The sequence below is a fragment of the Galendromus occidentalis genome, unplaced genomic scaffold (genome assembly GCF_000255335.2).
Source record: "Galendromus occidentalis unplaced genomic scaffold, Mocc_1.1 scf7180000075554, whole genome shotgun sequence".
Classification (NCBI taxonomy): domain Eukaryota; kingdom Metazoa; phylum Arthropoda; class Arachnida; order Mesostigmata; family Phytoseiidae; genus Galendromus; species Galendromus occidentalis.
In genome coordinates, this window is record NW_003803544.1 from 148,452 (window position 1) to 175,623 (window position 27,172).

At 50.8% G+C, this 27,172-nt stretch overlaps 4 protein-coding genes and 1 non-coding gene across 5 annotated transcripts; 2 read left to right on the plus strand and 3 right to left on the minus strand.

The window, feature by feature from the left end:
• Positions 1-4,053: 4,053 nt before the first annotated feature.
• e(r) (enhancer of rudimentary) lies at positions 4,054-4,935 on the minus strand. The gene is made up of 3 exons (XM_003737427.2): positions 4,801-4,935; positions 4,514-4,652; positions 4,054-4,242 (listed from the first exon to the last, which is right to left on the minus strand). The coding sequence occupies exons 1-3, from the start codon at positions 4,866-4,868 to the stop codon at positions 4,150-4,152; spliced, it is 300 nt and encodes a 99-aa protein (XP_003737475.1). The 5' UTR covers positions 4,869-4,935; the 3' UTR covers positions 4,054-4,149.
• A 348-nt stretch (positions 4,936-5,283) lies between these two features.
• Mvb12 (multivesicular body subunit 12-like Mvb12) lies at positions 5,284-7,331 on the plus strand. Its single transcript, XM_018638928.1, has 6 exons — positions 5,284-5,513; positions 5,758-5,836; positions 5,989-6,110; positions 6,296-6,344; positions 6,764-7,083; positions 7,206-7,331. Exons 2-6 carry the CDS (start codon positions 5,758-5,760, stop codon positions 7,329-7,331), a joined length of 696 nt encoding a protein of 231 aa, XP_018494444.1. The 5' UTR covers positions 5,284-5,513.
• A 4,065-nt stretch (positions 7,332-11,396) lies between these two features.
• On the minus strand, positions 11,397-14,326 carry LOC100908480 (thiosulfate:glutathione sulfurtransferase). The gene is made up of 5 exons (XM_003737428.1): positions 14,063-14,326; positions 13,229-13,343; positions 12,127-12,297; positions 11,830-11,992; positions 11,397-11,699 (listed from the first exon to the last, which is right to left on the minus strand). Exons 2-5 carry the CDS (start codon positions 13,335-13,337, stop codon positions 11,627-11,629), a joined length of 516 nt encoding a protein of 171 aa, XP_003737476.1. The 5' UTR covers positions 13,338-13,343; positions 14,063-14,326; the 3' UTR covers positions 11,397-11,626.
• A 3,069-nt stretch (positions 14,327-17,395) lies between these two features.
• On the plus strand, positions 17,396-17,468 carry TRNAT-UGU (transfer RNA threonine (anticodon UGU)). The gene has a single exon. It is a non-coding gene; the product is annotated as a tRNA-Thr (tRNA).
• Positions 17,469-22,350: 4,882 nt separating this feature from the next.
• Positions 22,351-25,592, minus strand: LOC100908621 (glutathione-specific gamma-glutamylcyclotransferase 1). The gene is made up of 7 exons (XM_003737429.2): positions 25,511-25,592; positions 24,379-24,564; positions 24,014-24,049; positions 23,747-23,877; positions 23,534-23,648; positions 23,269-23,430; positions 22,351-23,144 (listed from the first exon to the last, which is right to left on the minus strand). The coding sequence occupies exons 1-7, from the start codon at positions 25,577-25,579 to the stop codon at positions 22,959-22,961; spliced, it is 885 nt and encodes a 294-aa protein (XP_003737477.1). The 5' UTR covers positions 25,580-25,592; the 3' UTR covers positions 22,351-22,958.
• Positions 25,593-27,172: the final 1,580 nt, after the last annotated feature.

Below are 27,172 nucleotides of genomic sequence, written 5' to 3' on the forward strand. Positions count from 1 at the left end.
CTCCGCTGGGGCTGACTGGACGGCGGACTAGCTCGCGTTGTGATTCCTGACTCGTTTTGAGCGAGCACTCGCATCCAGAGTTAAATATCAGTTCATCGCGCTCACTCCTGAAAGTCGGATTGAGACCGAGAGGAGAATTCTCAGCCTCTACCCAGAGGCCCAGGGCGAGGGTAAATTCGTTGGTTCTTCCCTTTTCTTCCGCCGTGCTTCTCCCCGCGCCCCAGTAGCAGCGACGGCCTGTGTGTCATTCACAAATTATTAATTTTTACCCGGTTGCCCGTCTCCTCGCTCTCCTCCTGTCCCCGGCGTCCCTCACCCCACGCGGAGACCCCGGTGATTCTAAACTCTAGCCGCGAACGCAGTGGCGCCGCCTGGATTAGAATGGACGAAACAATCAAAGTTCATGTCAGACGCTCAAACAACGTCAGCGGGTCTCGAGAGCTGTCCCCAATCATCTGAGCTGCCTTCGACTCCTTTCTCCGATGACTTCTTAGGTTCACCGACGCCTCTGAACGAGAATATTGCCGAAGGAGCTCTGCAGGATTGTATGACGAGATTCTCGAAGGTGTTTACCCCCTTCGTGGAACGGCTTAAGGGCGCAAATCGATGCCTTGAAGAATTTTTCTGATTGGCGAGACATCATTGTCCTGGATGATGATGTTCGGCGAGTTGCCGAGAGAAAAAACGGCTCACGCGATGGCTGCAAGTGCCTCTGATCTCTTACGTTGCCTCTGAGCTTCTAAAAGGCGCGGTGTCATCGACTGTTATTGAATCAAAACATAGATCTTCCGTAAATGCTGTTACCTGTAGATCATGACCGGAAAATCGTGTACCTAGTCTATCGAGTGATTTATATCTTCCTGGCTACATTTCCACGAGGGAACGGCTGCGCTCGGGAAAACTATGTAGCCAGCCTGAGAACTCTCATGGACACAGCTCTCTTGGATGATAATTTTCATAGCGTGAGATTTTGATGCCCGCCGGCTGGATTTGAAGGTTTCGCCGACTCGTTGCCTTCTTGTAGAGTTTATGCGTCCCTCAAGTATACATAGAGCGCTTTGAATTCTTCCCCAAAGGAAATCGCGTCCAGAGGAATATTCGTTAATTTCGACGCTCGATCTTGAGCGACAAGACCTCCGATCGACTGGCGGACTCCAGCGTATAGTATCCCCTATCGATCCGCTATTCTCACCTGTGCAAATGGCGAATATCGTATCGACTCCGCGTGGCGCATTTACAGGTATCAGAAATCGGTACGCGTCGCGGCATGCGTTCGACACGGTTTCCAGACTGGTATCTATGAAATGTGCGTCCCTTCCGAGACCCGCTAAGACTGAGTTCACCGTCGATCGATAGCCTCAATCCGATACGGATCAGGACATGGAATGAGGGAATATTCTTGCTCTGATAAATTCCAGGAACAATTCCGATCTTCGGCGGGAATCGTTCGTGAAGATCGAGATGGGAGAGGAAACTTGGAGAAAACATCATCTCCGACGACCTCGAGATTCATTAGTCAGGATTCCCCAGACGACCGGATTCCTCGTCGATCTGGGAGTGATAGTAAGCGCTAACGTTCGAAGGGAAGCGAGCCCCGGAAGCAGTTCCGTATGTTTGCGCGGGGAAATCCATGAGCCCCGAAGAGAGTTGTGCTCAATCGAGGCTCCTGGTCAGTTGAGCTAGATTCAAGAAAGTTGGGACTTTAGACCTTCCGATCCTTAAATAAGTGCTGTCGTCTCACCTCACGTCATCCAGACTAGGCCCGGGTCCCGTCACGGAAGCTGTCAGAGCGACGCCCACGTATTTGATTCATAGCTGAGACAGCCGAGCGATCGACTTATGTTGCCGCGGAAGGATCGCTGAATGTCTCTCAGCAAGGAACGATGTTCTAACTCGCTCATCGCTTCGCATCTCGGGCAGGATTTGAAGGATTCGAATCACGAGGTGACAAAAGATGCTCAGGCTCCGGGAATACGTCACATTCTTGATGTGTGAGTGTCACTCCGTAAGCTAAAATAGGCATGGGAAACCATGGTGCGGAATACTCTGTTATTCAATGAAACCTCGGAAGGTGAGCCACAATCCGCTGCTCTCTCCAAGTTTGTTTCAGCTTGCACACATTTAGCGTGGGCGTTCGCTTGCGACCTCGCCAGGACATCTCCACGTACGACAAAGAAGATATGATAGAAACCCCTCTTTGCAACGAGGAGGCTCCGTTGTTGCCCTCAGTGCCCCTGTTCTTCCAGAGAGGCAAATGGGTGATAAAGTATTGTGGTTTATTCCCCGATGAATTGAGGAAGCGCTTTCCACCGAGGACGAAGTTCTGGGGCTTCGCACTGATGGTGAGATTGCCAAGACTAGATGGCTGATTCTTGTTTCCGTATTGGCTGAGGGTGTTTTAGAACCAGTATTCGAATCATTTTTCTCTAGGGAGACATCAATACCGCGCTAGACAGAGAGACCTCATTCTGCGGACGGAAGCATAGCTCTACATTTCCGTAACCCGCGAAGTTGATTCTGGATCGGCGATCCGCCTCGGCAACCGTTGGGTTCAGCCGAGACCCCAATATACCGATACCTTCCGCGCCGAATTTCCGCCGCTTCCGTATCAGAGCTCTTCGATTCAGCAACATATAACTTGTACCCTTCCGAAACTCTCTGCTCCTGTGAGCGAAGAAAATCCGAACCCTGACTGTGCCGAGGGCTCGGGACCCTCTCTTCCTTCAATGCTCGTTCAGGGCATATCCTCAGCCTAGAGGAACTGGGGAGAATCAGATTCCTGGGAGACTATGAATGAGGAGACGATTGGGGAGACTGGTGCGGAGATTACTGACATTTGAAACAGGGAGTCTCCTTCACCGGTAGAATCCTACCAAGATCCCTCGTCAGCCGAACAAGCCCGCAGAAAGTCCCTGTCGCTATGTCGGGCCACTCCGTTGTAGAAGGCGTCTCAAGGAATGAATACGGAAACGCGATGCAAATCATCGGGGAACGGGATGCTCTGAAAAGGTTTGGTCTCGGGCAGACCCTCCAGCAGTCTGGGGCTATGTTGACCAGCCCTGACCGGAGTACCTTCGATATCGGAAAACTCGAAGTCTCCGTGTCGGGAACTTTGTCGAAGTCGGAAGTCGAAGAAGGGGGCTGACAACGAAATCCGCGTGCCCGCTCGGTATTGTGAGAGTGAGATGCTATCTGGAGATATGTCGGTTCTCGTTGAGGAAGTGACGGAAATGTACTCGGACGAGATAGCTCGCATGCCATTCTGAAGGATCACAGTCGGTGCCAGCTTATATTCTCTGCGGAGCTTACTTTTCGGAGTTTCGAACGGGGTAGCGGATATGGACTGATCACCAACCTGAGAAAGGGTTCGAAGGAATCCCCGATGGGCCAGTTCTCCTCCGCTTGGGGATCTCACCGTATACCAAAGATTGCTCTTTCAGAATATACCGGATCAAACATGGAATGACACCTACATCGAGCTGCGATATTTCGCTCAGATGATGGATCTCTGCTTCAGTGAAACCTGCATCCGGACAAACCGCTGGCGGTGTGCACCTTGCCACTTCAAAAAGTGTCCGAGCTGGTTCGTAAACTGTGAACCAAATGTGACTGTAGAACCCACACCTCCGCCCAAGCTCATAGATCAGCTATGCCAAAACATGTACGTCACCGATTGATGACCAGATCTGTCGGGTGATGAATAAGGACTCCTCTCCTATTTTGATCGTCGTGAATGGAACGACCATGGAGGCGATTGGAATAATTGAGAGAATCAATAAATAGAGATCGTTCCCAAATAAAGTCTCGTACGCGCCCACGATGATTATTCGGAGTCGACAAGCACAAGGAATGCCGCTACTGGGACAAAAAAAGTGGAGACGCTCTCCTCTTGTCTGGGAAAAAATCTCATCGCGGGACTTATTTTATTTGATGCTGAAAATCATGGAAAGTGTTCAGCCATTAGAGTATGGGGATGACGACCCAGGGAAGTCTGCCGATATCTTTGCATAATAATTCCCTCGCGATCGAGCTACGTCAAGAGGATTTTCCGAGTGAGTCGAGTTTATTCGGATAATTCATTGACACATACACAGCGATTCTCGATCAAATCTTCTCATATGTACAAGAAATGCCTGAATCTCGAGAGTATCACGAGGCCTGTTGCTTCAGTAGAGCGTATATCTTCTCTTTAATCCATGCCTTCGTGTACGGCGAGTAAACATTTGTTGTTTTCTGATGGACCTAGAATGGATCGAGTACGAGACTGAGTCGAGTGCACTGAGTGGCATCCGGCCACCGACGACGACTTCCGATACTAATCTAAATTTCAAGAAGGCGGCTAAGCGGAAAAAAAGTTGGATCGAATGGAGCCCAGACAAAGTTCCCGTTGGATCGAACTAACGATAAGTAATCAGTTCAAGACTCCCGATTGATTCTCGCTCTGGATCGAATGCGTGCGTGAGATGCCGATCCTTTGCCCGTAAGAATCCGGTAACGAGGAGCCTGAACTTACCAGGCATGTCATGTCATGAAGTTGGTCGATGAATTCGAACAATTGAGAGATATCATAGGTGATCGACGGAGATTCTGGATTCTGCTTCTTCAGATGCTCCTCGAAAATGTGACAGATTCTTTCCATGCACTCGTTTATGCTGGAAGAGGATATTATTTCATAAGTACAGGATCAGGTCCCCGCATTGCATGTCTCCAGTATCGAGTTCCGATCGCATTTCTACACCGCAGAGTTCGACGCTTCGTGCTTCCGAGATTTGTTTTCACCTCGAAGGACGGGGAGCCTACCTCTCAAAGTCCGCGTAGGTTCTTGTTTCAGGCCCACTCGTTTGCAGAAGAAGAATCGTATGTGCCATTCCGAGCGCTTTCTTTTCATCAATCTCTATGTTTCACAGGGAGCCGGCTTCGAAGACCTCGAAAGACGGTTTCTCCATCCAAGATCCGTCGCTTTGCTCTTAACGAACGGAATGCGCGATTCTATTCCCATCGAATGAACAGCACGCGACGGCTCGACGCTCGGACTCGAAAAAACGGGATAACCGCCGTCTTCCGATCCCGCAATTTCCATTTCGAACGTCATCCGAGAACGCTCTCGGGCCCGCATAATTCCCCAGTGAACCCCTTGTAGTCGCTGGAAGGGAAGCGGACGTGCTCAGTTTTCGCGCCCATCGTCATCATCGGTGGCTCCCGTCTCTGAAAGGAGAGAGGGCCGGCAGAGGTGAGAGTGGATTGACATGTTGCTGTGGTAGACGCAGCTGCATCGAGTCTCCTCCTGCCTCCTTCTCTCAATCCGAAGCCAGCTGAACTCACGTCTCGGAGAAGTTGCTGTGATCCACCGCGCGGAGAATCTGCGGCACAATTATCATGAATCCCGGCACGATGTGAATGCTCACGGCGAAAGGCATTGCCCCTCGAAACGAGGGCGACGGAAGCATGCTGCGGTGATATGAGATCGTCGAATCAAAAGCACATCAATCTGTCACCAGAAATAGCCAAAAACTGTGAGCTGATCAGAAACTCTAAGCGTGTAGTTGACGTAGAGTTTGTTTAGATACATCTCGATTTGCCTAAGCGTTAGTGTCCTCGGAAGGAACTTCCATGTCTTCTGTCGAGAGCTCAGCCTCAACAACGGGAGCGTTAGACGCGTACCTCTTACCTATCTCGGGATGAGCAGCGAGTATTTAGAAGACTCTGTCGAATATTCATCAGGAAGCCAACATTTTGGGTAAAAGCTCTGCTTTCCAGATGGAGCCAATCACAGATCTGTGCATAGTAGAAGATGCGCGCAACGCACCAAGCGGCTTCACTGTCATTGAATTAACCGGTAAAGAGCCCAGCCAAGCTCAAGTGTTCAATCAGGCCGAGTGCCTTCTTATGCGCTCCAGGATATCGACTCCTTGTAGATTGAAACCACCCCCCCCCTCCCAATGAAAGATTGGTACTTGCTGGAGTGTCAGATTCAAGTATCTTTTCCAGGCGATACAGGGCAGGATGCCGATTTATGGAAGGATAAAGGGTTTTTCGGAAAGAAGGAAACTCGTTATTTATGCTTCAGCAGGAAATTCTCTCTCGACTGTGTCGAAAGTCTATCCGTCACGGTAAGCTTAAGATGACTCAGAATCTTGGGTTCAAATCCTCTCGAGTGAAGCGATCAACAGTGACCCCCCTTCTGGACGTCGCATCGCCGTCCCCTCGTTCCTGAACCTAAAATCCGTAGTCCGATACCGTCAGCATGAGAAACGTTGCCTCGAAATAATCGGAAATACCATAACGTCCGTTGCAGACGACGAGCACGCCGGATGTTCTTACTGTATCGCTGACTCGAGACACTGGTGAGCTTGAGATACCGAGTCGTCACGATCCTTTCCAGAATTGTGTTCCATTTTCTCGAGCCCTCCTGTTCAGTCTCATTTTTTAATTTGAACAGGATGACCGTTTCGTCTACTGCGAGAGATTCCCACCTCTGATTTCATCGTTCTCGTACAGGTTGGGTCCACTTTTTTGTTGTCATCTCAATTTCTGTCACCCAGAACAGTCAATTCGGTGTTTTACGCATTCTTACCTAGTTTATATTGTGGGGTTCACCGCTCTTTTCGCCCATGATTTCCATTTTGCGTTCCGCTCCGATATTGCGTACCGCCATGAGTGAGCCCAAAATGGTCTCACCACTCAACGATATGACTGCTTCGCCCTCCTCTCATTATCGGGACGCGGAACCGAGCGATTGAGTGACTCGCGTTCTCGATTGCAGCCCAGAAAGCCTTCCGGAAACGGAATCTCTGTTACACGGTGGTCGGACGAGACATCCTCAACTGTAGGGTGGTAACAGAAATCGGGGTTTTCTCAAAGCTCCAAGATGGATTCCTGGTCGCCGGAGAGCTGAACAATCTCGTCATCGGATACAAAACGGTTCTGATGAATGCGGGAGCATCGAAGCCCGATCCGAAAGTCAACCTATTCGAGAAAGTCTACACGATCAAAACTTCAACGGTGACGACGACGAAATGCGTCAGGAGCTGGATCGATGACGTTCCTTTCAGACTCAGTCCGGTATTCCAACCCATAACCCGGGTGGGTAGGCTCAGAAGCGCTTTGAATCTAGGCATATCCAATTAAGTATTCAAATTCTTCGGAATATATTTCTTGGAGTTTGAGTACTAGGTGCATCGATTCTAGTTTGACTGCTGTTGCAGCTCACACCGATGAACTTGAAGACGGCAAGCCAGATATACTGTCAGTACAACTACGATTTCTCGATTGAGCGCGACGTGCTCCAGGCTTCACCGGAGCTGCCGGACGGACTCATCGACGACATCTGAGGGGTTTCACAATCACTTGTTAGATTTGAGTAAATTCAAATAAAGTTAAGAAGTATATCTATAGAGATCCGCCTCGACTCGATCACGCGGCGCTCGACAAAGAATCGGTCGCAAGCATCGATCCTCTGACTTCATGACCTGCTCCGTGCTCGACGGGAACCCGGTTTTCAAATTTCGCGCCACCGGTGCGTACTCACTGACTTGTTTCGAAACGCTGCTCCTCTTACCGCGCTCGCCGCCTGGCGTCCAGTACTGTGTATCGATAGAGAGGAGCACCACCCGCACATCCATCGCTTTGATCAGTGCGAAATTAACAAGTGTTTGCGTTCTTTGAGCGGGTCTATCGTTACCCGAGGTGACTACTATAACCGGTGTTCACGGATAAGTCGTTGACTCGAGTCTCAGCATAAAATCGGCGGACTTCGTTCGATGCGACTTTTCCCCGCTGCGTCTCAAGACTCTCAAGTCATGAAGATCGCCGAAAACTGAGGTTGGACGCCCACGTCAATCGATCCGAGAAGATCGCACCGTAAGACAGGAGCTTGAGAATTCCTTGTCGAAGGGTGACAAATGTCTGATAGCGCGACAGCGAGGAGCACGTCGCTTGGACTTTGAGTTCTTTGTCAAGGGTGAGTCTCCAGATGACACAGGGCATACCACACGCGAATGGGCCGGATCCGATCCATCTCCGATCGGATAGCCGAACTTTCGACTCGACATCGCATGTCGAACAGTTTCTGCTCTCCCAGAATGATTCGATAACTCGCGTGGTGGCCGAGTGGTCAGCGCGTGCGACGCATGCAGCCGTGCGCTACGGTGACGCCGCCATCGTCGCGGAGGTGGCGGGTTCGACCCCCGTGACCGGCCGATTATTCATGTTGGAAAACTGAGGTTCCCACTTGAAGAAGTAAGGCGTTTGTGAGAGTCAAGTTTGCACGGGGAAGCAATTGCGTCTACGCTCATACCCTGTCCCGCCGCTACTGTGGTAGTCGCGGGGAAAATTATAGGAAGATTCGATTGTGTCGCTTGAAATTCGAGATCGCCGCAACGTGATCTCCGCAATATCGGGAATTCTCATGATCTCATGTTCCCTCCTCCAGAAAAATGGAAGTTCCTCCGGCTCCGGCCGCAGCTGCGCCCCCTGCGGCGCCAGGTTCCGCGGCACCGACTTCAGCGGACGCTTGTCTCTCTATTGTGCACAGTTTGATGTTCCACAGACAAGGGGGTGAAAGCGAAAGCTTCGCGAAGAGGTAAGTTCCTGTCTCAAGTCAACGCCTGACACCCGCATCGTCCGTAGTCTACCGGAAGCCCCGATCGATGGGGCGGACGAATCGAAATCAGCCCATCATTCGAGGAATTGATTTCAGAGCGATAGAATCCCTCGTCAAGAAACTCAAAGAAAAGAGGGATGAATTGGATTCGCTCATTACGGCGATTACGACCAACGGGGCTCATCCATCGAAGTGTGTGACTATCCAGAGGACGCTCGACGGTAGACTGCAGGTACCTATCACGATTCATAATTTTTTCCGATCTCGATGGAAATTACGCGCTCAGCAAGTGGATGGCGCGGCATCTCAGCTCTGAGACCGATTATCAGAAGCGTCTCCCAACTTCTGGAACGATCTTCCCGAACTTTAACCTCCTCTCCCTTCTTCAGGTGGCTGGCCGCAAAGGCTTCCCGCACGTGGTCTACGCCCGAATTTGGCGATGGCCGGATCTGCATAAGAATGAATTGAAGCACATAAAGTATTGTCAGTACGCCTTCGATTTGAAGTGCGATTCCGTTTGCGTGAATCCCTATCACTACGAACGCGTCGTTTCGCCGGGCATCGATCTCTCCTCACTGTCCCTGCAAGTGCCGAATACAGCAGCGAATCCCCCGGAGTCCTCGGTCGTTGCGCATGGTGGTCACGGTGCTCTTGGTGGTCACGGAACATTGCAGAACCACGGGAATATTCCAAGTCACGGGGGCAGTCTCAGCAATCACGGTGATCAGTCTGAAAGTATAAAGAACGAGTACTTCAATCCTGCTGCGACGGCGCAATCCACCCCCGCAGCTCCTGGCTATCATGTCGCACCACAGAATCGGCAGAATCCATTCCTGGTTCAAGGGGTGAGAAAGGGGAAAACAGTTATCGATCTCGCTCCCCGAAAATCAAAGGAGCCCCCTCGGTCTCCAATACCACAAATCCATAAAACCAACGGGTTCTTACAGGCGGAAATTCGCACACCTCCACCCGGGACGAGCTATCAGAACGGAACCTGGAACGCTCAGCCGGCAGTAGCGCCGACCGCTACCGCGGGGGGGAGCACTTTGCAATACACGGGAGGGGATGCGAATCAATTCTGGCAGGTGCGAATCATCCCGCGCCTGAGGTTTCGGGCATGAGTTCTCCCGCTCTGAATCAATCCGATGATCTTGATAGATACGCGGCTGAATCTGAGCTTGTCTTCCGCTTTCCAGGGACCCGGACCCTCACGCACACCCGATGTCATTTCAACTCCTCTCTTGAGCTCCCAGCCGGCACCCGAGTTCTGGTGTAGCGTTGCTTACTTCGAGCTTGACCAGCAGGTTGGGAAATTCTCATCGGAATATTAGACTTCATGGTGCCTCTTGGCCTGTTTTTCTCGGTTTTCATTCGGTGGTGTTCAGTGAATGCGATTTGTTTCGTTGGAACTGAAACAAGCTCGTTTCTTTTTCGTTCAGGTGGGAGAGACTTTCAAAGTTCCTTCGAACTACAATTACGTTATTGTTGACGGCTTCGTCGATCCCTCGGGGGGCAGCAGATTCTGTTTGGGCGCTTTATCCAACGTCCGCAGGTATTTATTAGGGAGAAAGACTCGACTTAATTTCCGTTGATTTGATGGCGCATGAATACGCGGCATCTTCCGGATCGGTATAGCTAAATACAATTCCTGACTGAGATGTTCTGATCACTCCTCGTCCCTAGGAGCGAATCTTCTGAGAGAGCTCGACTTCACATCGGGAAAGGTGTACAGCTTGAAATCAAGGGCGAGGGTGATGTTTGGCTCAGGTGAGAGCTGGCGCTCGGGCGCAAAGCCGATTCTGCATTGTTCAGGGACCAATTCGACAGTTCATGTGATAAAGCCCGGATGTCTAATTACAGGTGCTTATCGGATCACTCGGTGTTCGTTCAAAGTTACTACCTCGACCGGGAGGCGGGTCGACAGCCCGGAGATGCCGTACATAAGATATATCCGTGCGCCTATATTAAAGTGAGTGAACGACGCAGCTACGATCTATCCGTGCTCTTTTCTACCGACATGCGGAATGGCGATGCTGATGGCGTGTTTTTCTGCAGGTTTTCGACTTGGCTCAGTGTCACGCTCAGATGCGAGCACAAGCTCAGAACGCCCAGGCAGCTGCAGCAGCTCAAGCAGCCGCCGTGGCCGGGCATTTGGGTGAACCAAACGCCCTCATCCCGGGAGGGGGACTCGCCCCTGCGATATCTCTTTCCGCTGCCGCGGGTGTCGGCGTGGATGATCTCCGTCGACTCTGCATCCTGCGGCTCAGTTTTGTTAAAGGTTGGGGGCCCGACTATCCGAGGTCTTCGATAAAAGAAACACCGTGCTGGATCGAAGTCCATTTGCATCGCGCGCTCCAGCTGCTCGACGAAGTTCTCCATAGCATACCCAGGTCGTCTACCCAAACTCCGTAGGAAGCTTGTACAGATCACCGCAATGCCAAATCATCAATACATCGTAATGTAAACTTGTATATTTCCAAAAGGACGACCCATGGCGTCGAGACGCTCGTAGAGATTGTAGTTTTGTTACGACTCCGCAGTGAATTATTTTCGGCGGACAGGGCCTGCGAGTATTGAGTGTCTTTGTCGATGATGCTAAAACTGTATTTGACTGCTCTCAGTCTGTTTCCAACCCTTCCCGCGTTCTGTGGGCGGAATTTTTCATTGTCGATATCGATCCCTAAAATCTGGAATTCAATATTCTATGCATTGAATTTTTCATTTCTCTGATCGTGGTCCAGGACCGATTCTTCCCCTGTCTGACCTCGGCATTCAATAAAGAGAAGAGATATCGCCTTATTAGAAAAACTGTACAGGTGGAGACTTTATTCGAAACGCCAGTAGGACTCTTGTCTGAGGTCACAAGGGTGACTCAGAGACTGCGATCCCGAGCGAATTGCCTGGTCAGCTGGCTTCACTCTTTTGACCTGATGATAGTTGCCATTCTGGAGACTTTGTCAAGCTTAAGTACTGTAGGAACCCATGGGACCGATTCCAATCGCGTCCGGTGCTCAACCGAGCCGATCAAACCTTGATGCGCTCGATTTTCTCTTCGTGCTTCAGCCAGTCCTCGAATCCCGCGCTGTATTCGCGGCAGCTGTCGGAGACGGAGATTCGCCATTGATTATTATTCTACTTTCACACAATCTTTGGATCGCGTGGATTGAAGATCCGATCGGAGACGCCAGCCTTCATTCAGTTTTTTTTGCCAGATACTGGACATTTACCTTTTGTAACCGGCCTTCCGTGCGAGCTCCACTGCGGCCCTACTTTTGATTGGACCAAGACCGTAGAAGATCAAGTTCGAGTCGTGGCGTTGGGGTTTTTCACATCTGAATCGCTCTTGGAAGACCGTGTCCTCCAGAAGCAGCGCGGGCTTAACCTGACCAACTTCGGAGCGGAAGCGATTAATTTCACTCAATTACCCCGAGTGCGCGATGCGTGACGCCGTTCGATAACTTGAATTTTCAGAGATTGCAGCGGAAATCCGCGATAGTTCCCGCATGGTACGGAGGCTCACTTACGGGGAATGTTGATGGCTCCGGGGATTTTCCCGGTTTCCAGAATCTCGTTGGGCTCTCGGACATCGATCAGGTGGAGATCGCCGCCTCGGATGAGCGCAACCAGGTCCTCATAACTCAAATCCTTGAGGAGAGTCGCCGATCGATGTAGAAGTTGTGTGAGTATCGGAGTCACTGGAGGCGAGGAGAAACTCAAAGTTACGAGTGAAAGGGCGATGGACAGGGCGGGAGGAAGAAGTCCGAGTTCTTCCCAGCTATTCCTTGCTTGAGCGTCGAGTATGTATCCTTCGGTTTTCCCCGAGATCTCTGCCCCCTTTCCGTACCCCCTAGCGGCGCCATGGGACGCCATTGGTGTGTCAAAGCATAGCCATTCATTTTTGTTTACCGTAGATGGTCCTCCTACGAACGAGAAAATCGGGAGGCCTACGTCGCAGTGATAACACGGTTTCGAAAAACGTCTAAAGTCGCGCGCCCTCCCGCATCCAGACAGCTCCAGCTGAAGCTTTGATCAGCGGATCTCTTGTTCCGGAAACAAATCGGGAATATCTATCGAGATACGAAAACATCCGACTTGAAAACCGAACGAGCCATCGCGACTCCGTGATCAGTTATCGGGCAGGAAGGTCACCCTTGCTTAGGGCCGCTAGAAAGAGGCTTGCTATGAATCGTCAGCACCGATCGTCCCGAAACTTCATCGCTTTGCTCCAGTCTTGCCATCATTTTCTCGTCATCTAAAGATTTTTTGAGATGGTTTTTATCCGTTCTTATCTCCGTTTTCATCTCCTTCCCTCGATAAACTAGATGGATACCAAATAATCTGTGGGTTCCGCCGGATCTACATATTGAATGAAATAAGCGCGCAGCTCATCCACGGTAGCTGCGATCGTTCGTCTCGACGAGTTATTTTAGACCTACATCCATCGAGCCACTCGTGTTGTCACATGTTGGATCTAGGGGTGAACAAAGCGGCACAGCGAACAGCACTGCCGCGCAGTTCACTAAGATCCGTCTCAGATTGTTTTTAGAGTCCGTCGATTGCTTCGCGCCGCACAAGACTGCACCACATTTCATTTCATTAACGGGACCCATGCTCCGAATTCCTTACCGCTTTGAGTCTTCAGGATGGGCGCGTTGCCAACAGTCGCGATTCTCAGAGCGCCAGTATTCCTGGAGGCGACGAGACGACCAAACCCAATCATAGCGCGGAGGGACATCTTGCTCTGGAAGATGAAATATAAGGAGTCATTGCGGACAAGCATGTTTTGATCATGTGATACGTGACTTGAATATCAGGGGGCAAAGCTGAGATTCTCCGTCGCCTATTCTCTGTTGGATGAAAGATATCCTCCGTTCGGGGGTCGAAGTCGGTATCAAAGTCAGTATTGACATCGGAGATCCCAAGCGTAGCCACGTGGCTCGCTATAAGTTTCGCGGGGCTTGGGGCAGATTGCCTTGGAATGAGGCTACCCGAAGAGTTTTCACAGGGTCAGAGCTCCTGTCATTTCTCGGAGGTATCGCGTTCGACCGACGGGACAGTCCCTGTTTCCCAAAGAAATTCACCGGATCGCGCTGATCGCTATTGTGAAGTCGCTTATGCCCTCGCGAAGCTCGCACGTAAATCTTCGAGCCGGTCAAGGTGGGGATCACGGGCCCCTGCTCGGGTTTCACACCGATCTGAGATTCCAAGAAGCACGAGAAGTGGAGCTCTGATGCTTCAGAGAAACTCGAGGATATGTCGATAAGACTCAGACTCGGAGCTTCGGAAGTGTAGCAGCATCAACACCGACGATTTAGCAGTGACGAGTCCACCGGGACCTCAACTCGACAGAGCACTGTCTTAGCGTCCGGCATCGCAGCCCTCGACACATATCCCTGAGCTGATCGAAAGTACTTTCCATTAAGTACATAGTACCCATACCACTATATAATAGGAACTCACGTGTCGCAAGCTATTCCGGTGGAGTAATAGAGAGAACGTTCCTCGACGAGATCAGCGTCTGCCGCCAATTCTTTCGATATCCTACGCTCACACACCACAACGAAACTTCGAGTATCGCTTGGACGCTCGTGAAGCTTCTGCTGCTGGTTGAACGAAAACAGTAAACAACCGGATCGCCGGCTGATAATCAGGTTGTCGTGTATCGGCGACCCAGCGAGCGGATCCGTCCCTTTCTCCTATGACTGCTGTTAGGTATTCTCAGTTAGTCAGTCAGCAAGCCTGCCTGCCTGCCCGCTTGTCGAAAGTTTACTTGCTAAGAGAGAGGGAGCAGCAGTACTCGACTCGGCTGTGGACGCGCGGCCGGAGCTGTTTGGCCGCTCGCTCGTGAGAGGCTGCTCACTGACGGCTCTGTAACTCGCTATAGGGCTAGGGTAAGGGATCCGCTTGTTATTACTCCAGCGCCGCGTTGGAGAGAATTCGCGCGGACACTTCGTAACTAGAGCCACTTCTGCGCTGTCACTTTCTTATTGTTCTTCAGATCATAATGACAGTACGTCGCCGTAATGAATGGATCAAATTATGGTAGACGCGGTGAAGATCAGCACCGGGAAGGTTTCACATTGCCACTCGGAAGAGGCGCTGAGATCAGGAATTTTCTCCCAACATGGAAGTGATCTCGTTGCTCGGCAATCCATGTCACTATTGCAAAGCGTCGGTCGGGCTGTGACCTCCCCACTGCGAGATATCTGGGCCTCCTCGATGTGCGACGTACCGTCGCTGCGGCATTTGACCGCGACCGACAACCCTACGGAAATGTTTCCCACTCTGAGTTCCCATGCACGTCAGACGGAGGAAACCTGCCGTATTTCTCGATACAGCCGACGAGAGACTCGAGCGGCTCGCTGTGAGATTTTCTTGAGTACTCTAGTATGAGCACCACTAGACCCTCTCCTCAGTAGAGCTCAACGGTCACGGTCCTGAATCACTTCCGTAGAGGCGAGTCCCTGAAAAGCAAAGATCCGAGTTCCAGACATCCAGAAGTCATCTGTTTAACTCGGACGGTGGAATCGCGGCTCCGATGACCTCTTATTCCGTTGGGTTTCCGGAGGATGCTCGTTACTTCTTCGAGGGCTTCATCGGCGCTCAGCTGCGACGAGTGTCTTCCATGGGAAAATCGACGATGAATCGTCTCCGCTCGTCTCCCCCTCACAGCCGACATGAGAACGAGGTGACATGATAGCTCTTGGTCAAGTCGAGTTCCATGGGGCTGAACCAAAGAACATGCGTTAAAGTCCCGCAGCAAGGGACTCTACCCTCTCTCAGTCCTCCCCTGATCCGAACCACCGAGCCGGCGGCGGCGACGAGCCATTCGTTCGTCCGAGCATCCAGTCACCTAGTCGCTGACATCGGGGCGATAGACAGGAACGAGCGCTCTTCTCGTGAAAGACATCAACACTTTGAATCACTCGTTGATTCATTCAGAAGCAAAGCTCAACGGAATCACGTTTTGTGCGTTTCTCGTCCAGGATCCCTGATTCATAGGGGCTGTCAAGTGTCGGTGCACATCATCTCACTATTCCTCGACGGAGTCTTGCGATACTCATGATGCTTTTGTAAGGAAACGGACACATCGCGCACCGAAAAGGTACGTGCCCTGGAAATTGTTCTTCTTCCCGGCGATCAAGACCGATAGCGGATTAGGATCCATGGGAACGGAGACTGATTTTCTCTATGCGGTATCAACAATCTCGGGTGCCCATGCGCCTTCTTGCCCGTTTTTGGAAAATTCCGGACTCCTATGATTCCGGAGCGACCCCCGGCAGTGCTCGCTTCAAATCCCCGAATTCGGTGACGGGACGTGATTCTTGACCGAGGCAGGTGCCATTGAGATCCAAGAGGGAGAACGAATCTGGTGTTGATTTCGAGAAGAGGAGGGAATTCCACGAATTCCCTGACCGGAATAGATAATGGGAAATATTCGAGTTTGCGCTGTTCCGCCGATTCAAGAGCTCAGGTATCGACGGCGAGCCTCCCGATTCCCGCTGGCGTCACGGTGAAAAGTCTAATGTACTCCGATCGGGAGCCGGACAAATCCGTCCGACCTTCGTGTATCCTGCGATCAGTCTCGCAATCGATGTCAGGAAACGATAGTCAGTGGTCAGGGAGCAATTGGAAAAATACGAACAGCATATATAATCGTTCATTCGAAGCTATTTCTCGGCGAGGCGTCCGGCTATGCTCGGGCTCGATTCTGCTCGCTCAGCCAACCGCCGAGTGATGTCCGTTGTCGTATTGTACCTATAGGACCAGATGTTCGGCGCGTGCCTGCCAGATCGCGAGCGAACGCGAGGCGACTGCGCTAGTCGCTCACTCCGCTCGCTCGGAGTTCGACCCTTCAGGATATTCTCGAAGCCTTTTAAGGATCGGGGAGACGCTGGAGCAAGTCGCCCCTTGCGATGCGCCGAGTGAGGTTCCTTCCGAATCGAGCGGATCTGCTCCATATCCAGAGCCTCAGACAAACATGATCTCGTCTGGAAACTTTCTGTCTCTGAAATTCTCTAGCGGGGAGACTCTCAAGACTTGACCCATTCGTCGCCCGCTTCTGGGATCGATAAGAATGTCGGCTCCCCCGGCTGATTACCCATGAACCTTCCTCTCGGATATCACTCCGCTTGCTCGGAGATCGCTTCTAATTTGTAAGTCCCCCGACTGTCTGACTGACTGATTGCCTGTTTGTCTCGCCAGCGGGTCCCCCCACAACGAGACCATGGGAGCGCGCCTAATTTCAGACTCTCACGAAGATGGGACAGTCTGGAGTCCCCCTCCCCCTCCTCCGACGGTACAGCGAATTCACGCAGACACAATATTTGACAGGACACAAAAACATTGTCTTTGCCTCGATGTAGGGAATAATTCGGTTACCGCCCTCATCGAAGCCGCGAATGAAAACCCGCGACATGGGATGCCTCCAGTTCGGCGTCGAGAGGGATGTTCAGTAACTCTTCGCAAGACATTCCTACCTGCAGAAAAAATTGCGGCATCGCTGCCGCCACAATCGCGCAACCCGGAATCCCGACGCGGAGTGTTCATTGTTGCTGAACGAATCAGTTGACGCATTATCCGGTGGGAGAAGTCGGAACAGCGTGAAACTCTGTTCGAATCTGCCCATTTCGGAGGCGGATGAGCGACAAAGGTGTTGAGCGCTCCTCGACTTACTACACATATTCAAGCTCGAGCCCAGCGCGATCCACTGCGGGCGCTCGACGTTCGAGAACGGGGAAGCTTTCGCGCGACTTCAGACGCGGCAGGTCGGATCCCACACGTATGATGTCGGGCTCCGTGGCCCAGTGGTTAAGGCGTCGGTCTTGTAAACCGAAGATCACGGGTTCGATTCCCGTCGGAGCCTGGGACAATATTTTTGATGGATTTCATTCCCCTCTGACCCACGGATCGTGACAGTTTAATGCTCAGTGGGACCCCTTCATCCAGAAGTTGACCCGATTCTTCTATCCTGTCACAGTGCAAAAAAGAGCAGCTTTCCACCGTGAGGTTCGACAGTGTGACCCCTCCATAGTCTACGTCGGAGTTCGTAGGGCACACGATTCACTTGTGACGCTTGAACAAAGCGAAATTAACGGCGACATCCGGTGGCTGCCGCGCCGTTGAAGCTCTTCGTCTTGAGCCGCGTCCGGCTCGAGGAGGAACTCGACTGTGATTGATACATCCACATTTCGACCCGCTGGTTTCGGAACGGAATTATTTTTTTTCGAGGGAGCACTTATCAAAACAAACGGTTCGGGCCTTTCTTTATAGTAGAGTGCCTGCCCGTGTTGTCTCAACAGAGGCTCGAATCGAGCACGCTACCCGTAAATACTCCGGATTGACGCTAGCAACAAAGCTGCAATTTGAGCCGTTGTGAACATCTGCCCTCTTCTAGTAGCGCTATCCAAACCACGGCTGAGAACAGAATTGTTTTGAATGGGACCACGTTTGTCCAAGCGGACGTGAGCTGCCTTCATTCCTCGTGGACGCTTCTCATAATGACGGTCTACTTAACCGCGACAAACACACGATGCTGGACTTTGATCTGTTTCGGGAAGCCCAATGGTGTCCCGTTTCTAAGGAAGATCCCTCTTCGACTTGCTCGCTAACTCCGAAAGGACTTCGGCTGTTCGATTGTTTTCCGATGAAGAGCTGTCGGGAATAGCATCAACAGCCGTGGAACGATAGAACGTCGCTGGGAGGCAGGACGATTCTCACAGAATGGATGATTCTGTTTCTTCTTTTTCTGTCTTCCCTCACAATGGCTCGAACACGCTTGGCACACTTGAAACGGATCCGGTTCTCGTCGATCGCTTTTGTCACTGGTTTGGATGCCGTAACGGATATGGTATTGTTCTGACTGTTACTCCGCAAAAGATGCATCTCCGATTACGTTCACTGACTTTCTTCTGCTCGGTTGTAGAGCGCTTCAGATTCAGTCGTTTCGCCTTGTCCCTCTTTTTTCCATTCGCGTCGCAGTCCTCTTCTGGAGGATCGGAGGGGATCCTCTGACCGAAAGATAGAGCTCCGTTCCCAAGCTCACGTTATGGGTTTTTAGTTCCTTGATACATGCTACGATCGACAGCCATTTGGATGGGAAGAAGAATGAAGCCGAATTGTGATTTCCACTTGACCCTCCTGCCTCTGGTCGGAGTCCCAATCTGTGGACTGGGGTTTCTATGGTGGGGGTCCCGTATCCCCGGAGGGCTTTCAGAGAGGAGAAAAGGAGGACAACGGAGGAATTTTCTCGGCTTGAGGACTCGCATTCATCTGTGGCGATTAGTTAGCCGAGGCTAAGCAAGGCAGGCGACGTTTGTCGGTTCACCTGTTCTCTGGGGACGCGGGTCCGGTGCCCCTTTCGCGTGACGGAAAGCCAACTGTTTGTATTCAAAATGCTCTGCGTAGCCCCCAGGTTTTTCCTGCGCGTCATCGTCATCCGCCAGGTGTTCCTTTCACTGTCAGCGAGAGGATTTTCTGATGTTGCTGCTGACCGACCTAGCATACTAGAGCCTGTGCTTGAGCATCTCTACAACTCCACAATGCAGGATGGCGCCGACAAAAACTCGACCTCTCGACCAGCTCGTTCAGTCGAAAATGAAACCCTGTACGGCTGGAGCACACACATGAGGGTTCATGAAGGAGCACCTGATGATTCATTCGGTTATATTTTCGCCACAAGATATGTCCGCGGTCGAAAACCCTAGGGACATATGGAAACGTAGGACGTATCCATGAATACGACAAGCTATACAAATGACACCTAGGATACCCATAGCTCAAGCGAATGTCTCACAGATGTGGCTTTCCCGTGGGAAGATCCCCGCAGATAGACATGTGAATGCGCCGACCACTAGAGGAGCTATTTTTACGCGTGCAGAAAATCCATTTACATCATCAGCAGATTGTCGGAAGGCATCGTTCCGACCCCATACAGCCGGTTCTCATCGGAAATACACTGTCTCACTGACGGTCAGGAAGCAAGCTTGAAAGCCTCGCGTCTGACACTGCGATCCTGTTCGGCACCGATTCATCCGTTCTCTGGAGACAAGGGGGAGGGAGGGCTGACCGAAGGAGTCGAAGACCAGGAGGCGATAAACTTCTGTCCGGAGACCCCATTCAAATGCTCTTCACGCCGAATTTTTTCATTCCCAGATCACTCATGCTGTTCCACGGTCACAAGAATTGGATTCTTTCGTTCGAGGCGAACTGCTCAGTTTACAAAATGCTTCCCGCGGACAGCTTAACGTCAGATGCCTTCGTGGTGCTGAGCACAACGCTCGCAACAGTAGCCCTTATGATGAATGTCGGGCTGATACTAGTCATGTGAGTGACTCCCTCAACACCGACTCCCAAGCGATCTTGGGCGAGGCTACCTCTCTTGCGATATGTTTACATGCGGAGACCCATTTCCAACTCACTGGAGTCGTGTCAATGAGATGGCATTCTCCTTGACGGAGGTCGATTCCGGAAATACTAAAAGCAATCATTCATTCGATCAGATTCTGCCTTCCCTCGTGCTGGAAATCTCTGTACGTGCTCATCAATTGTCTGAATGGTTGTGTCGCTTCGTGTGCCTTGATGTATCACGCTCTCGTTGAAATACCGGTGGGGAAAAGGGGGACTACATTGAACTGTGTCTCTAAATTGTCATCATCTATGACGCTGTGCATAATCTTCGGCTACATCGGGAGCCTCATGTCGATAACAGGTTTGTTAGCTTTGAAGGTACAAAAAGTATTGAAACGGTCCGTCTATCTGGCCGGGGATTTCACGGACGGTCATTTTTTATGTACGATTTATTGCAGCGCACAAGTGGCTGTCCGCGAAGAAGCCACATATTTTGAATAGCGTGACAAGGAACTTCATGTTATCCGTTTTCCTGAACTGCCTATCTCTGCTCCAGGTGAGTTCAGCCCACAACTCGCGAAAGTTTTGATCGATTCATCATCCGAATAAACGACTCTCTATTTCAACCCGAACGAATGATTCGTCTCGAGTTATGACATTGGGACAACTTTTCAGATTTTCTGCTTCATTGCGATGCTCCATAAGGCCGAGTATTCTAACGCGGGTGCGAAGATCTGTCTGCCACCCTTCGAGTGGAATGCTCGATTCTCCGAGTGAGTTTCGTCGCAGTTGAATCGATCGGAATATCGCGATATTATCGACTAGTCGGCAAACTTTGGGTAGGAGCGAATCGTTCGTACCGGAAGAAGTACATAGACTTTGAATGATCGTTCGATGTTTTGCAGTCTGCTCAGTGTGAGTTATGGCGCTGAGATATTCCTGATCGCTATATTCCTCATCCTATTGAGCTACACACCGGAGGAATCCTTGCCTATGACGACTTTCGATCTCCAAGTAAGAAGTTAGGACCTAATGAGGGGGAGCGAACCTGCTTGGGACTGATTGGAGCGACTGATGTGGCGCAGTTGACTGTGCGTTCGGGATTCGACACCCACCAAAGCGGTCTCAGTGCCTTCCAATTTTCATGACAGACTCAAATCTTATCGATATTCTCTTAGATCCTGTGGCTGAAGTTTTTCCTGCTTTTCCTGAGCACTTCGCCCTTCATCGCGCTGAACATGTATCACGCCTCGATTCTAGAAGATAGCCTGTGTCTCGTCATCAAGGACGCTGTTCAGGTGAGTGCGGCTCAAAAACGAACGATGAGCGACTTTTCTCGGCTCTCCTATCGATATGTCGAGAGGAATGTTCTCCTCGGTCTCACTGGGATGAACTCAATTCCAAGGTTTGGACCCTCGTGGCGACGGTAGTTCTGTCGATGACGGTCCCGGGAATACAAGTTTTCTACGACTCCGTTCTCTGTAAAGGTGAGCAAGCCCTATCGAACGACACGGGAACAGATTGGTCTAGAGACCCGCGTCCGGAGGCAATGGAGATATCAAGTTTTCGGGCGAAGAAAGCTCATGGTCGCTGACCGGGAGATCAGGGTTCCAAATATTATTATGTATCTTTTCACAGGAACACTTTATCTCCTGGAACGATGTTGCTGTATGCCGCATGTTTCGCGAAGAGTCGTAGAAGGAGAACCTTTGGAGAAGTTTCTGCCGAGCAAAGATCAATTCATCCTACGAGCAGGCAACCAGCGTCTAACTGCCGTCCGAGCAGAGACGCAGAACCAGCAAACAGATGTCATTTATTGAGAGCGACTCCTTGAGCCGTTAGTCCGGATCGATCGAGGCTTGAGATCGAGCAGCATCGAAACATACTAAGCGTCCATGGACATTGTTATAAAAGTCATACCACGAGCAGTAACCTCAGTCATACTACAAGCGAGGTAATATGACTATGATCTTCAGCCATCACCCGAGTGTAGATCTCTGTAAATAGTGACCCCCGCCGAAACAATAGAGTGTTTTGTGTTGTTGTTGGATGAGAAATCAATGTATCAATGGTAACTACATGAAGAAAATGAATGTCCCCTGTTTCCATGTAGGAATCGACCGCGGACGGGGCTGACAAAGATCACCGAGGCCTTTTGCTTCTTGGGATGGGTCTCCTGATAAATAGACTGAGCTTTCGGACAAGATATCTTGTTTGATAATGATATCCGTTCGCAGGACAGGCCGGGACGATGAGAGACTCCGAGATTCCTCGAACTTTGAAAAATAGAAACGGTTTCGAGTTTATTCAATAGTCATACTCATCCCTCCACATTCCAGACGGGTTTCATCTGCACCGATAGGCTCAAACACATCACACAATAACCTTTCGATCGAATAATCACAAGCACTTCGCGCGTCATCCACACGATTCACCGGGAAGATTCCCACTGGAGCTGCTCGGGTCCCATCATCCCATCTCGATTCATTATGATCGTTCGACTCAGAGAACCGAGACCCCCTTTGTCAATTCGTTCGGATTCTTGGTCAATTACAATTCTCAAATCGTTGCTGCATCCTCTGATAGCGAAGATTGCAATGCGAGGACATGGATACGACGGACGACACGGCTGATCACTGATGAGAGCAGTCGACCCGACCTGCAACTCTGCCCGTGAACCGGACTTCATGAGCCAAGTCCGTGGGAGCTTAAGGGTCCGAGGGGAAACGGAATCGGCGCGACTGACAGAAATTCCACTCACTCTCAAAATTGTTTCAACACCTAGGGAAGTCTATTCATCTGCACGAGCGCACCGGACACATTGTAAATACATGGAAAGAGAATTTTCCGCTGCCGAAACCGACGTGAGCTGAGCAGAGGAATTTATACAAAGGGTGGGCGCAAATATTTGGCATACATGACTTCTTCGCAAGAATTTGCGGAACAGGAACAATTTTCACAAGTCATACCTTCAAGGAACTTGAACACCGTCTAGAATGGAACATCATCAAATGTCGACGCAACGTAATTTCCGCGCGAGGAGCGATGAAGTGAAATCATCACCGTTGGCCGCTTGTCCTCCTTGGAGCTGTTTGTTTTGAGCGCCTGCCGCGCAACCCTGTGACGTTCTCCCATCGTCGCAGGCGGAATTCGCCGCGTGCACTAATTTCGCGCACGACGACCGCTCGGAGACCTGAAAGGTATCCAGTCGAAGCTAACGGTTCAGAATCCTCTGCCAAATTAAAAGAACATGACGAACCGACCGAAACAACCGGAGTAACTGAGGAAGGGAAGGAGAGGCGAGGCTCAGTGCATACCACTTTGTCCCGGAAACTCGGCGTGTGTTCGGTCCAGTGCTGGAGCTCGGATAGTATGTGCATTTCTAGCATGAACAAATGCTCGTCGTCGATCCCGTAGACTTCTTCTCTCATGAAATCCGCTATGTTGAGAACATACTCGACATTGGACCCGCACTCGCCCTGGAGAAGACAGTGGAGAATTACTGAGGTCTCTTGGCTCAATCATTTTGAATTGATTTTGGATTCGCCCGGTGAGCGAATCGGTTGCGATCTGAATACCCACCTGACTGGCAATGATCTCCCGAGCCATATCGGTATAGCCCCTCGGTCCCAGATATAACGAATTGTTTGGTAACGCTACGTAGACTAGAGCCTCCACGGGACTCAGATGGCCAGCCCTGCGGAGTTCGGAGAGAGATTATGAAGGGATCCTCGGAGAAGGAAGTAACTCGCTCCGCCGATAGGAGGGCGGAATTTCCAGAAAGATCAAACTGACCTTGGGTAGAAAGTCGTGGTCAGAGTGGCATAGCCCCCTTGCTTCGATTCTCTGTTGTCTAGATACGCTAGAGGACAATCTGTCGCTCCCTCGTCGATATTGACGAGGAACGCGCGGCCCCATACAGTTGACTGCGGAATACGGCGTTCGAAAATTAGTATGGTTCCGGAGGTACAGGCTCGGTTCAGTGGGATCAATTATTATCGATCCCTATGTTGTCGAAATCAGAAATTTTTACAGTGTCTTATGAATTATCTGTTGGCTTACCTCTTCGCAGTCCATCAAGGTCGCCACTCGTCCCCACTGTAATGATAATTAGAATCAACGTCAATCATCATGGGGATTGGCCGTAATACCCAGGAAAGTTTTGGAATCATAACTATTTTATTCTGAAGCTCCGCCGATATATAGAAATCGATTCGACCGAAACGCTTATCGTACGCTCGAATTCCGAATGATCAGAGCCTGCCGCTGAACGCGAACACGTCCATGGTTCTCCACGGACCGAACTATTCCCGGACTCCTGAATATACAGCACGAGCGAATCGGGACGGTTGCTCAGCATGAGCCGTCTGCGGGAGCGATCGGGGCATAAGGTCGATAGGAATCATCGCGCCGAGAGCTGCACTCACCCGTTCAGGATTTCCTCTATGCCTATCGTTGCCCTGATAGAATACGCGTTGGAAGCCTTTGACGTGGCCGACCATTGACGTCTCGTACTCGAAACCAGGCCTCCAGATTAGGCTCCCGTATCCAAAGATCCATACGCTGCGCATTCTGAGCGAATGTTGGACACTGATGAGCACAACTTGTTCAATCTGGAAAAAAAAACTGTAGTCGTACATGGATTCGGAACGTGCGGTCTGGAATACCGTGATGAAATTTCAACATCGCTGGATCCCGGACAGAGCATTGAAATGGAACATGAAACTTCTCCCAACGTTTGGATTCGGGAAATTATCGCTCTCAATACTCTGAGGTTCTCATCTCCAACCCTCGGAGGTGGGATATTCGTGAATAGGATCACGGGTTTCGGCAGAAGAGCGTACCGAAAACCTCGACGAGCCATCGGGAAACGTAGAGGATCCCGAACCGAGCTCCTATTCGGTCGATTCGGATCTATCATTATTCACCGACGAGATCACGAATTCCATCCTGTTTACCATTGATGGCGGAGCGGTGGCACTTTGCTAAACCGACAAACCACGGGTAGTAGACCGCTCTCAAGCCCGCTCGGTTGAAGAACCAATCAGATCCAATCAAGAATCCCTCAAGTCCGAAGCCACGCCGGTACATTCCCGAGGTAGAGAATGAATAGATAGAGCTCAGGGAATCTGCGATTCGATACTTCTTATCGTTCCAAGGCCAATATGGTCTTCTTCGGTGGTATGTTCATCGGCTTAATGACCACATTCCAAACTTTTGGTGATATCGAGCTTTGTCCACCACGTCTCCTTTCCCCTCATGGATCCCGAGAGCATTTTTTGAGAACTGGGATCCTCGGTCGAATCTTAGCCACGACAGAATCGAATCGGAACTACATCACCAGATACGCCCTTGCTCCTCGTTCCCTGACACCCGATGACGTGAGCGGCGGGACCGGCGAAGTCAGGTCTCGGATACAGAAAAGCAAGATAGGTCTAAATCACTTCGAGGATGCTTCTCAAGAGGAAAATGATCGAGTCGAGGCTTTACAGAAAGTCACGGCCGGAGACTTGAGAGATTTTAGGGATTTGGCTTCCGGAAAAAAATGCAGGTACCCACCCCTACCCCACATAGGAGAAACTCAGAGCTGAAGAGCGGAAGTTCAGCTAGGGTTTTCGGGGCTTCCATTGTTTCATGCAGGGAGGGGGTGAATTTGCGAGCTCAATCTCGTACCTGTAGTAAGAGGTAAGTAGAGCATGCCCCGAGGAGGGACCATAGCCGGCTCCGAAGTATGGAATCAGGGGGAAACTCTTGGAATTATTTGGAACTCACACTGAAAGAAATCCTCGGTGGAGAGAACACCTGTCCTAAGTTCTACTGAATACAGTCTTCATAGAAAACACCATGACCAATCTCGGGGACGGTCAGCCAGACTGTCTGTGGTCGGCCTTATGTGCAGAGAAGGTTGCTCTCACTGGTGCACCATAGGGGGCGCGTCAAGCGACTCGTGACGTCACAAAGGATGATGAAATCTGTTCGGACCCATACGAAAAACTTCGGTCGCGAGAACCCTTCCAGTGACATGACCGCGCCGATTCTAAGTTTTTACGATCCCAAGTTACAAACAGAAAACCGAGCCATCTGGTACGACCAAGGGCCGGTATTGTCAAACACATGAGGGCTGGACCCGGGGCCGACTGAGAAAGAGATCTTTCTCGGTGTCTGCTCGCTACCGTGTTTCCCCGACTATGCGGCTCCTTGGGGAATGGACCCTGTCTAGATTTTCGGACGTGGCGTCTGAATAAGCCCACCCCCGAGAATGAGCCCTCGTGCTGTACGAATATGCTCCATATGGGGCTCTGATTCCTCGAGTTCGGAGCACTCGTTGTCTCGATTCCGCGTCGCATGGGAAGCGTCAACACCGAGGAAACAGGAGTTGTGTTCTTGACCGAGCTTCTATCCGATGAGTTCAAAGGACCCTTCCTTAAGAATAAGCCTGGGTGACTTTCCTGGGATAATCAAATAAGGCCCTGACTCATATTCGGAGTAACACGGTAAATCGGTTATCCCGGACCGAGTCGGATCCGAATGGAGCTCTTAGCCTTGTCGCTGCGATAAATACAGACACTATTATGACACCACGTCATTTACGTTGAGAAAACCAAGAGCAGTCTAACACTAGCACGGCTTGATCATTCGAAATCTAATTGTTCCCTCATTCTGCTTTCCATGGGCAGAAACTGAATTCGCGGCATATCAGAGGATTGAAATGTACATCCACACACAAATAGTCACGGGAACTTTTCGGGGAAAACGAAGGCTCCCCGCGAACATTCATCTCGATAACGCACTCAAAGTTCCTGCCGTTGACAGCCCGAACGCACTCGATGAAATTCCGATACCGTGCCTTGATTTCAAGCATGGCAATGGAATTTCATGACAGAAAAGCTCTTCGCGTAGTTGGAAAAGCTGTTTATGATGAGTTGATAGCCGTTCGGCTCTCGATATCGAGCCGACCCAAAGAGGAGCGATTCCGACTTTGATGTTCTCGATAGTTCGCCCCGAAGGCCGGATGTACGTAGGATCAACATGTACCTATATGTAGACTCCAGCAGCATTCACGATTAGTACCGGATAATTGGACTGTTCAAACTCGAGCGACATAATTTTCGCGATCGTCTGAGACCAATCGATCGGAGGATTCTCGCGGGCCATTCCAGACAACAGCTCAGGGGTGGAATATTCGCCCAGAAAATAAATTCTCACCCCCTTGCGAAAAAA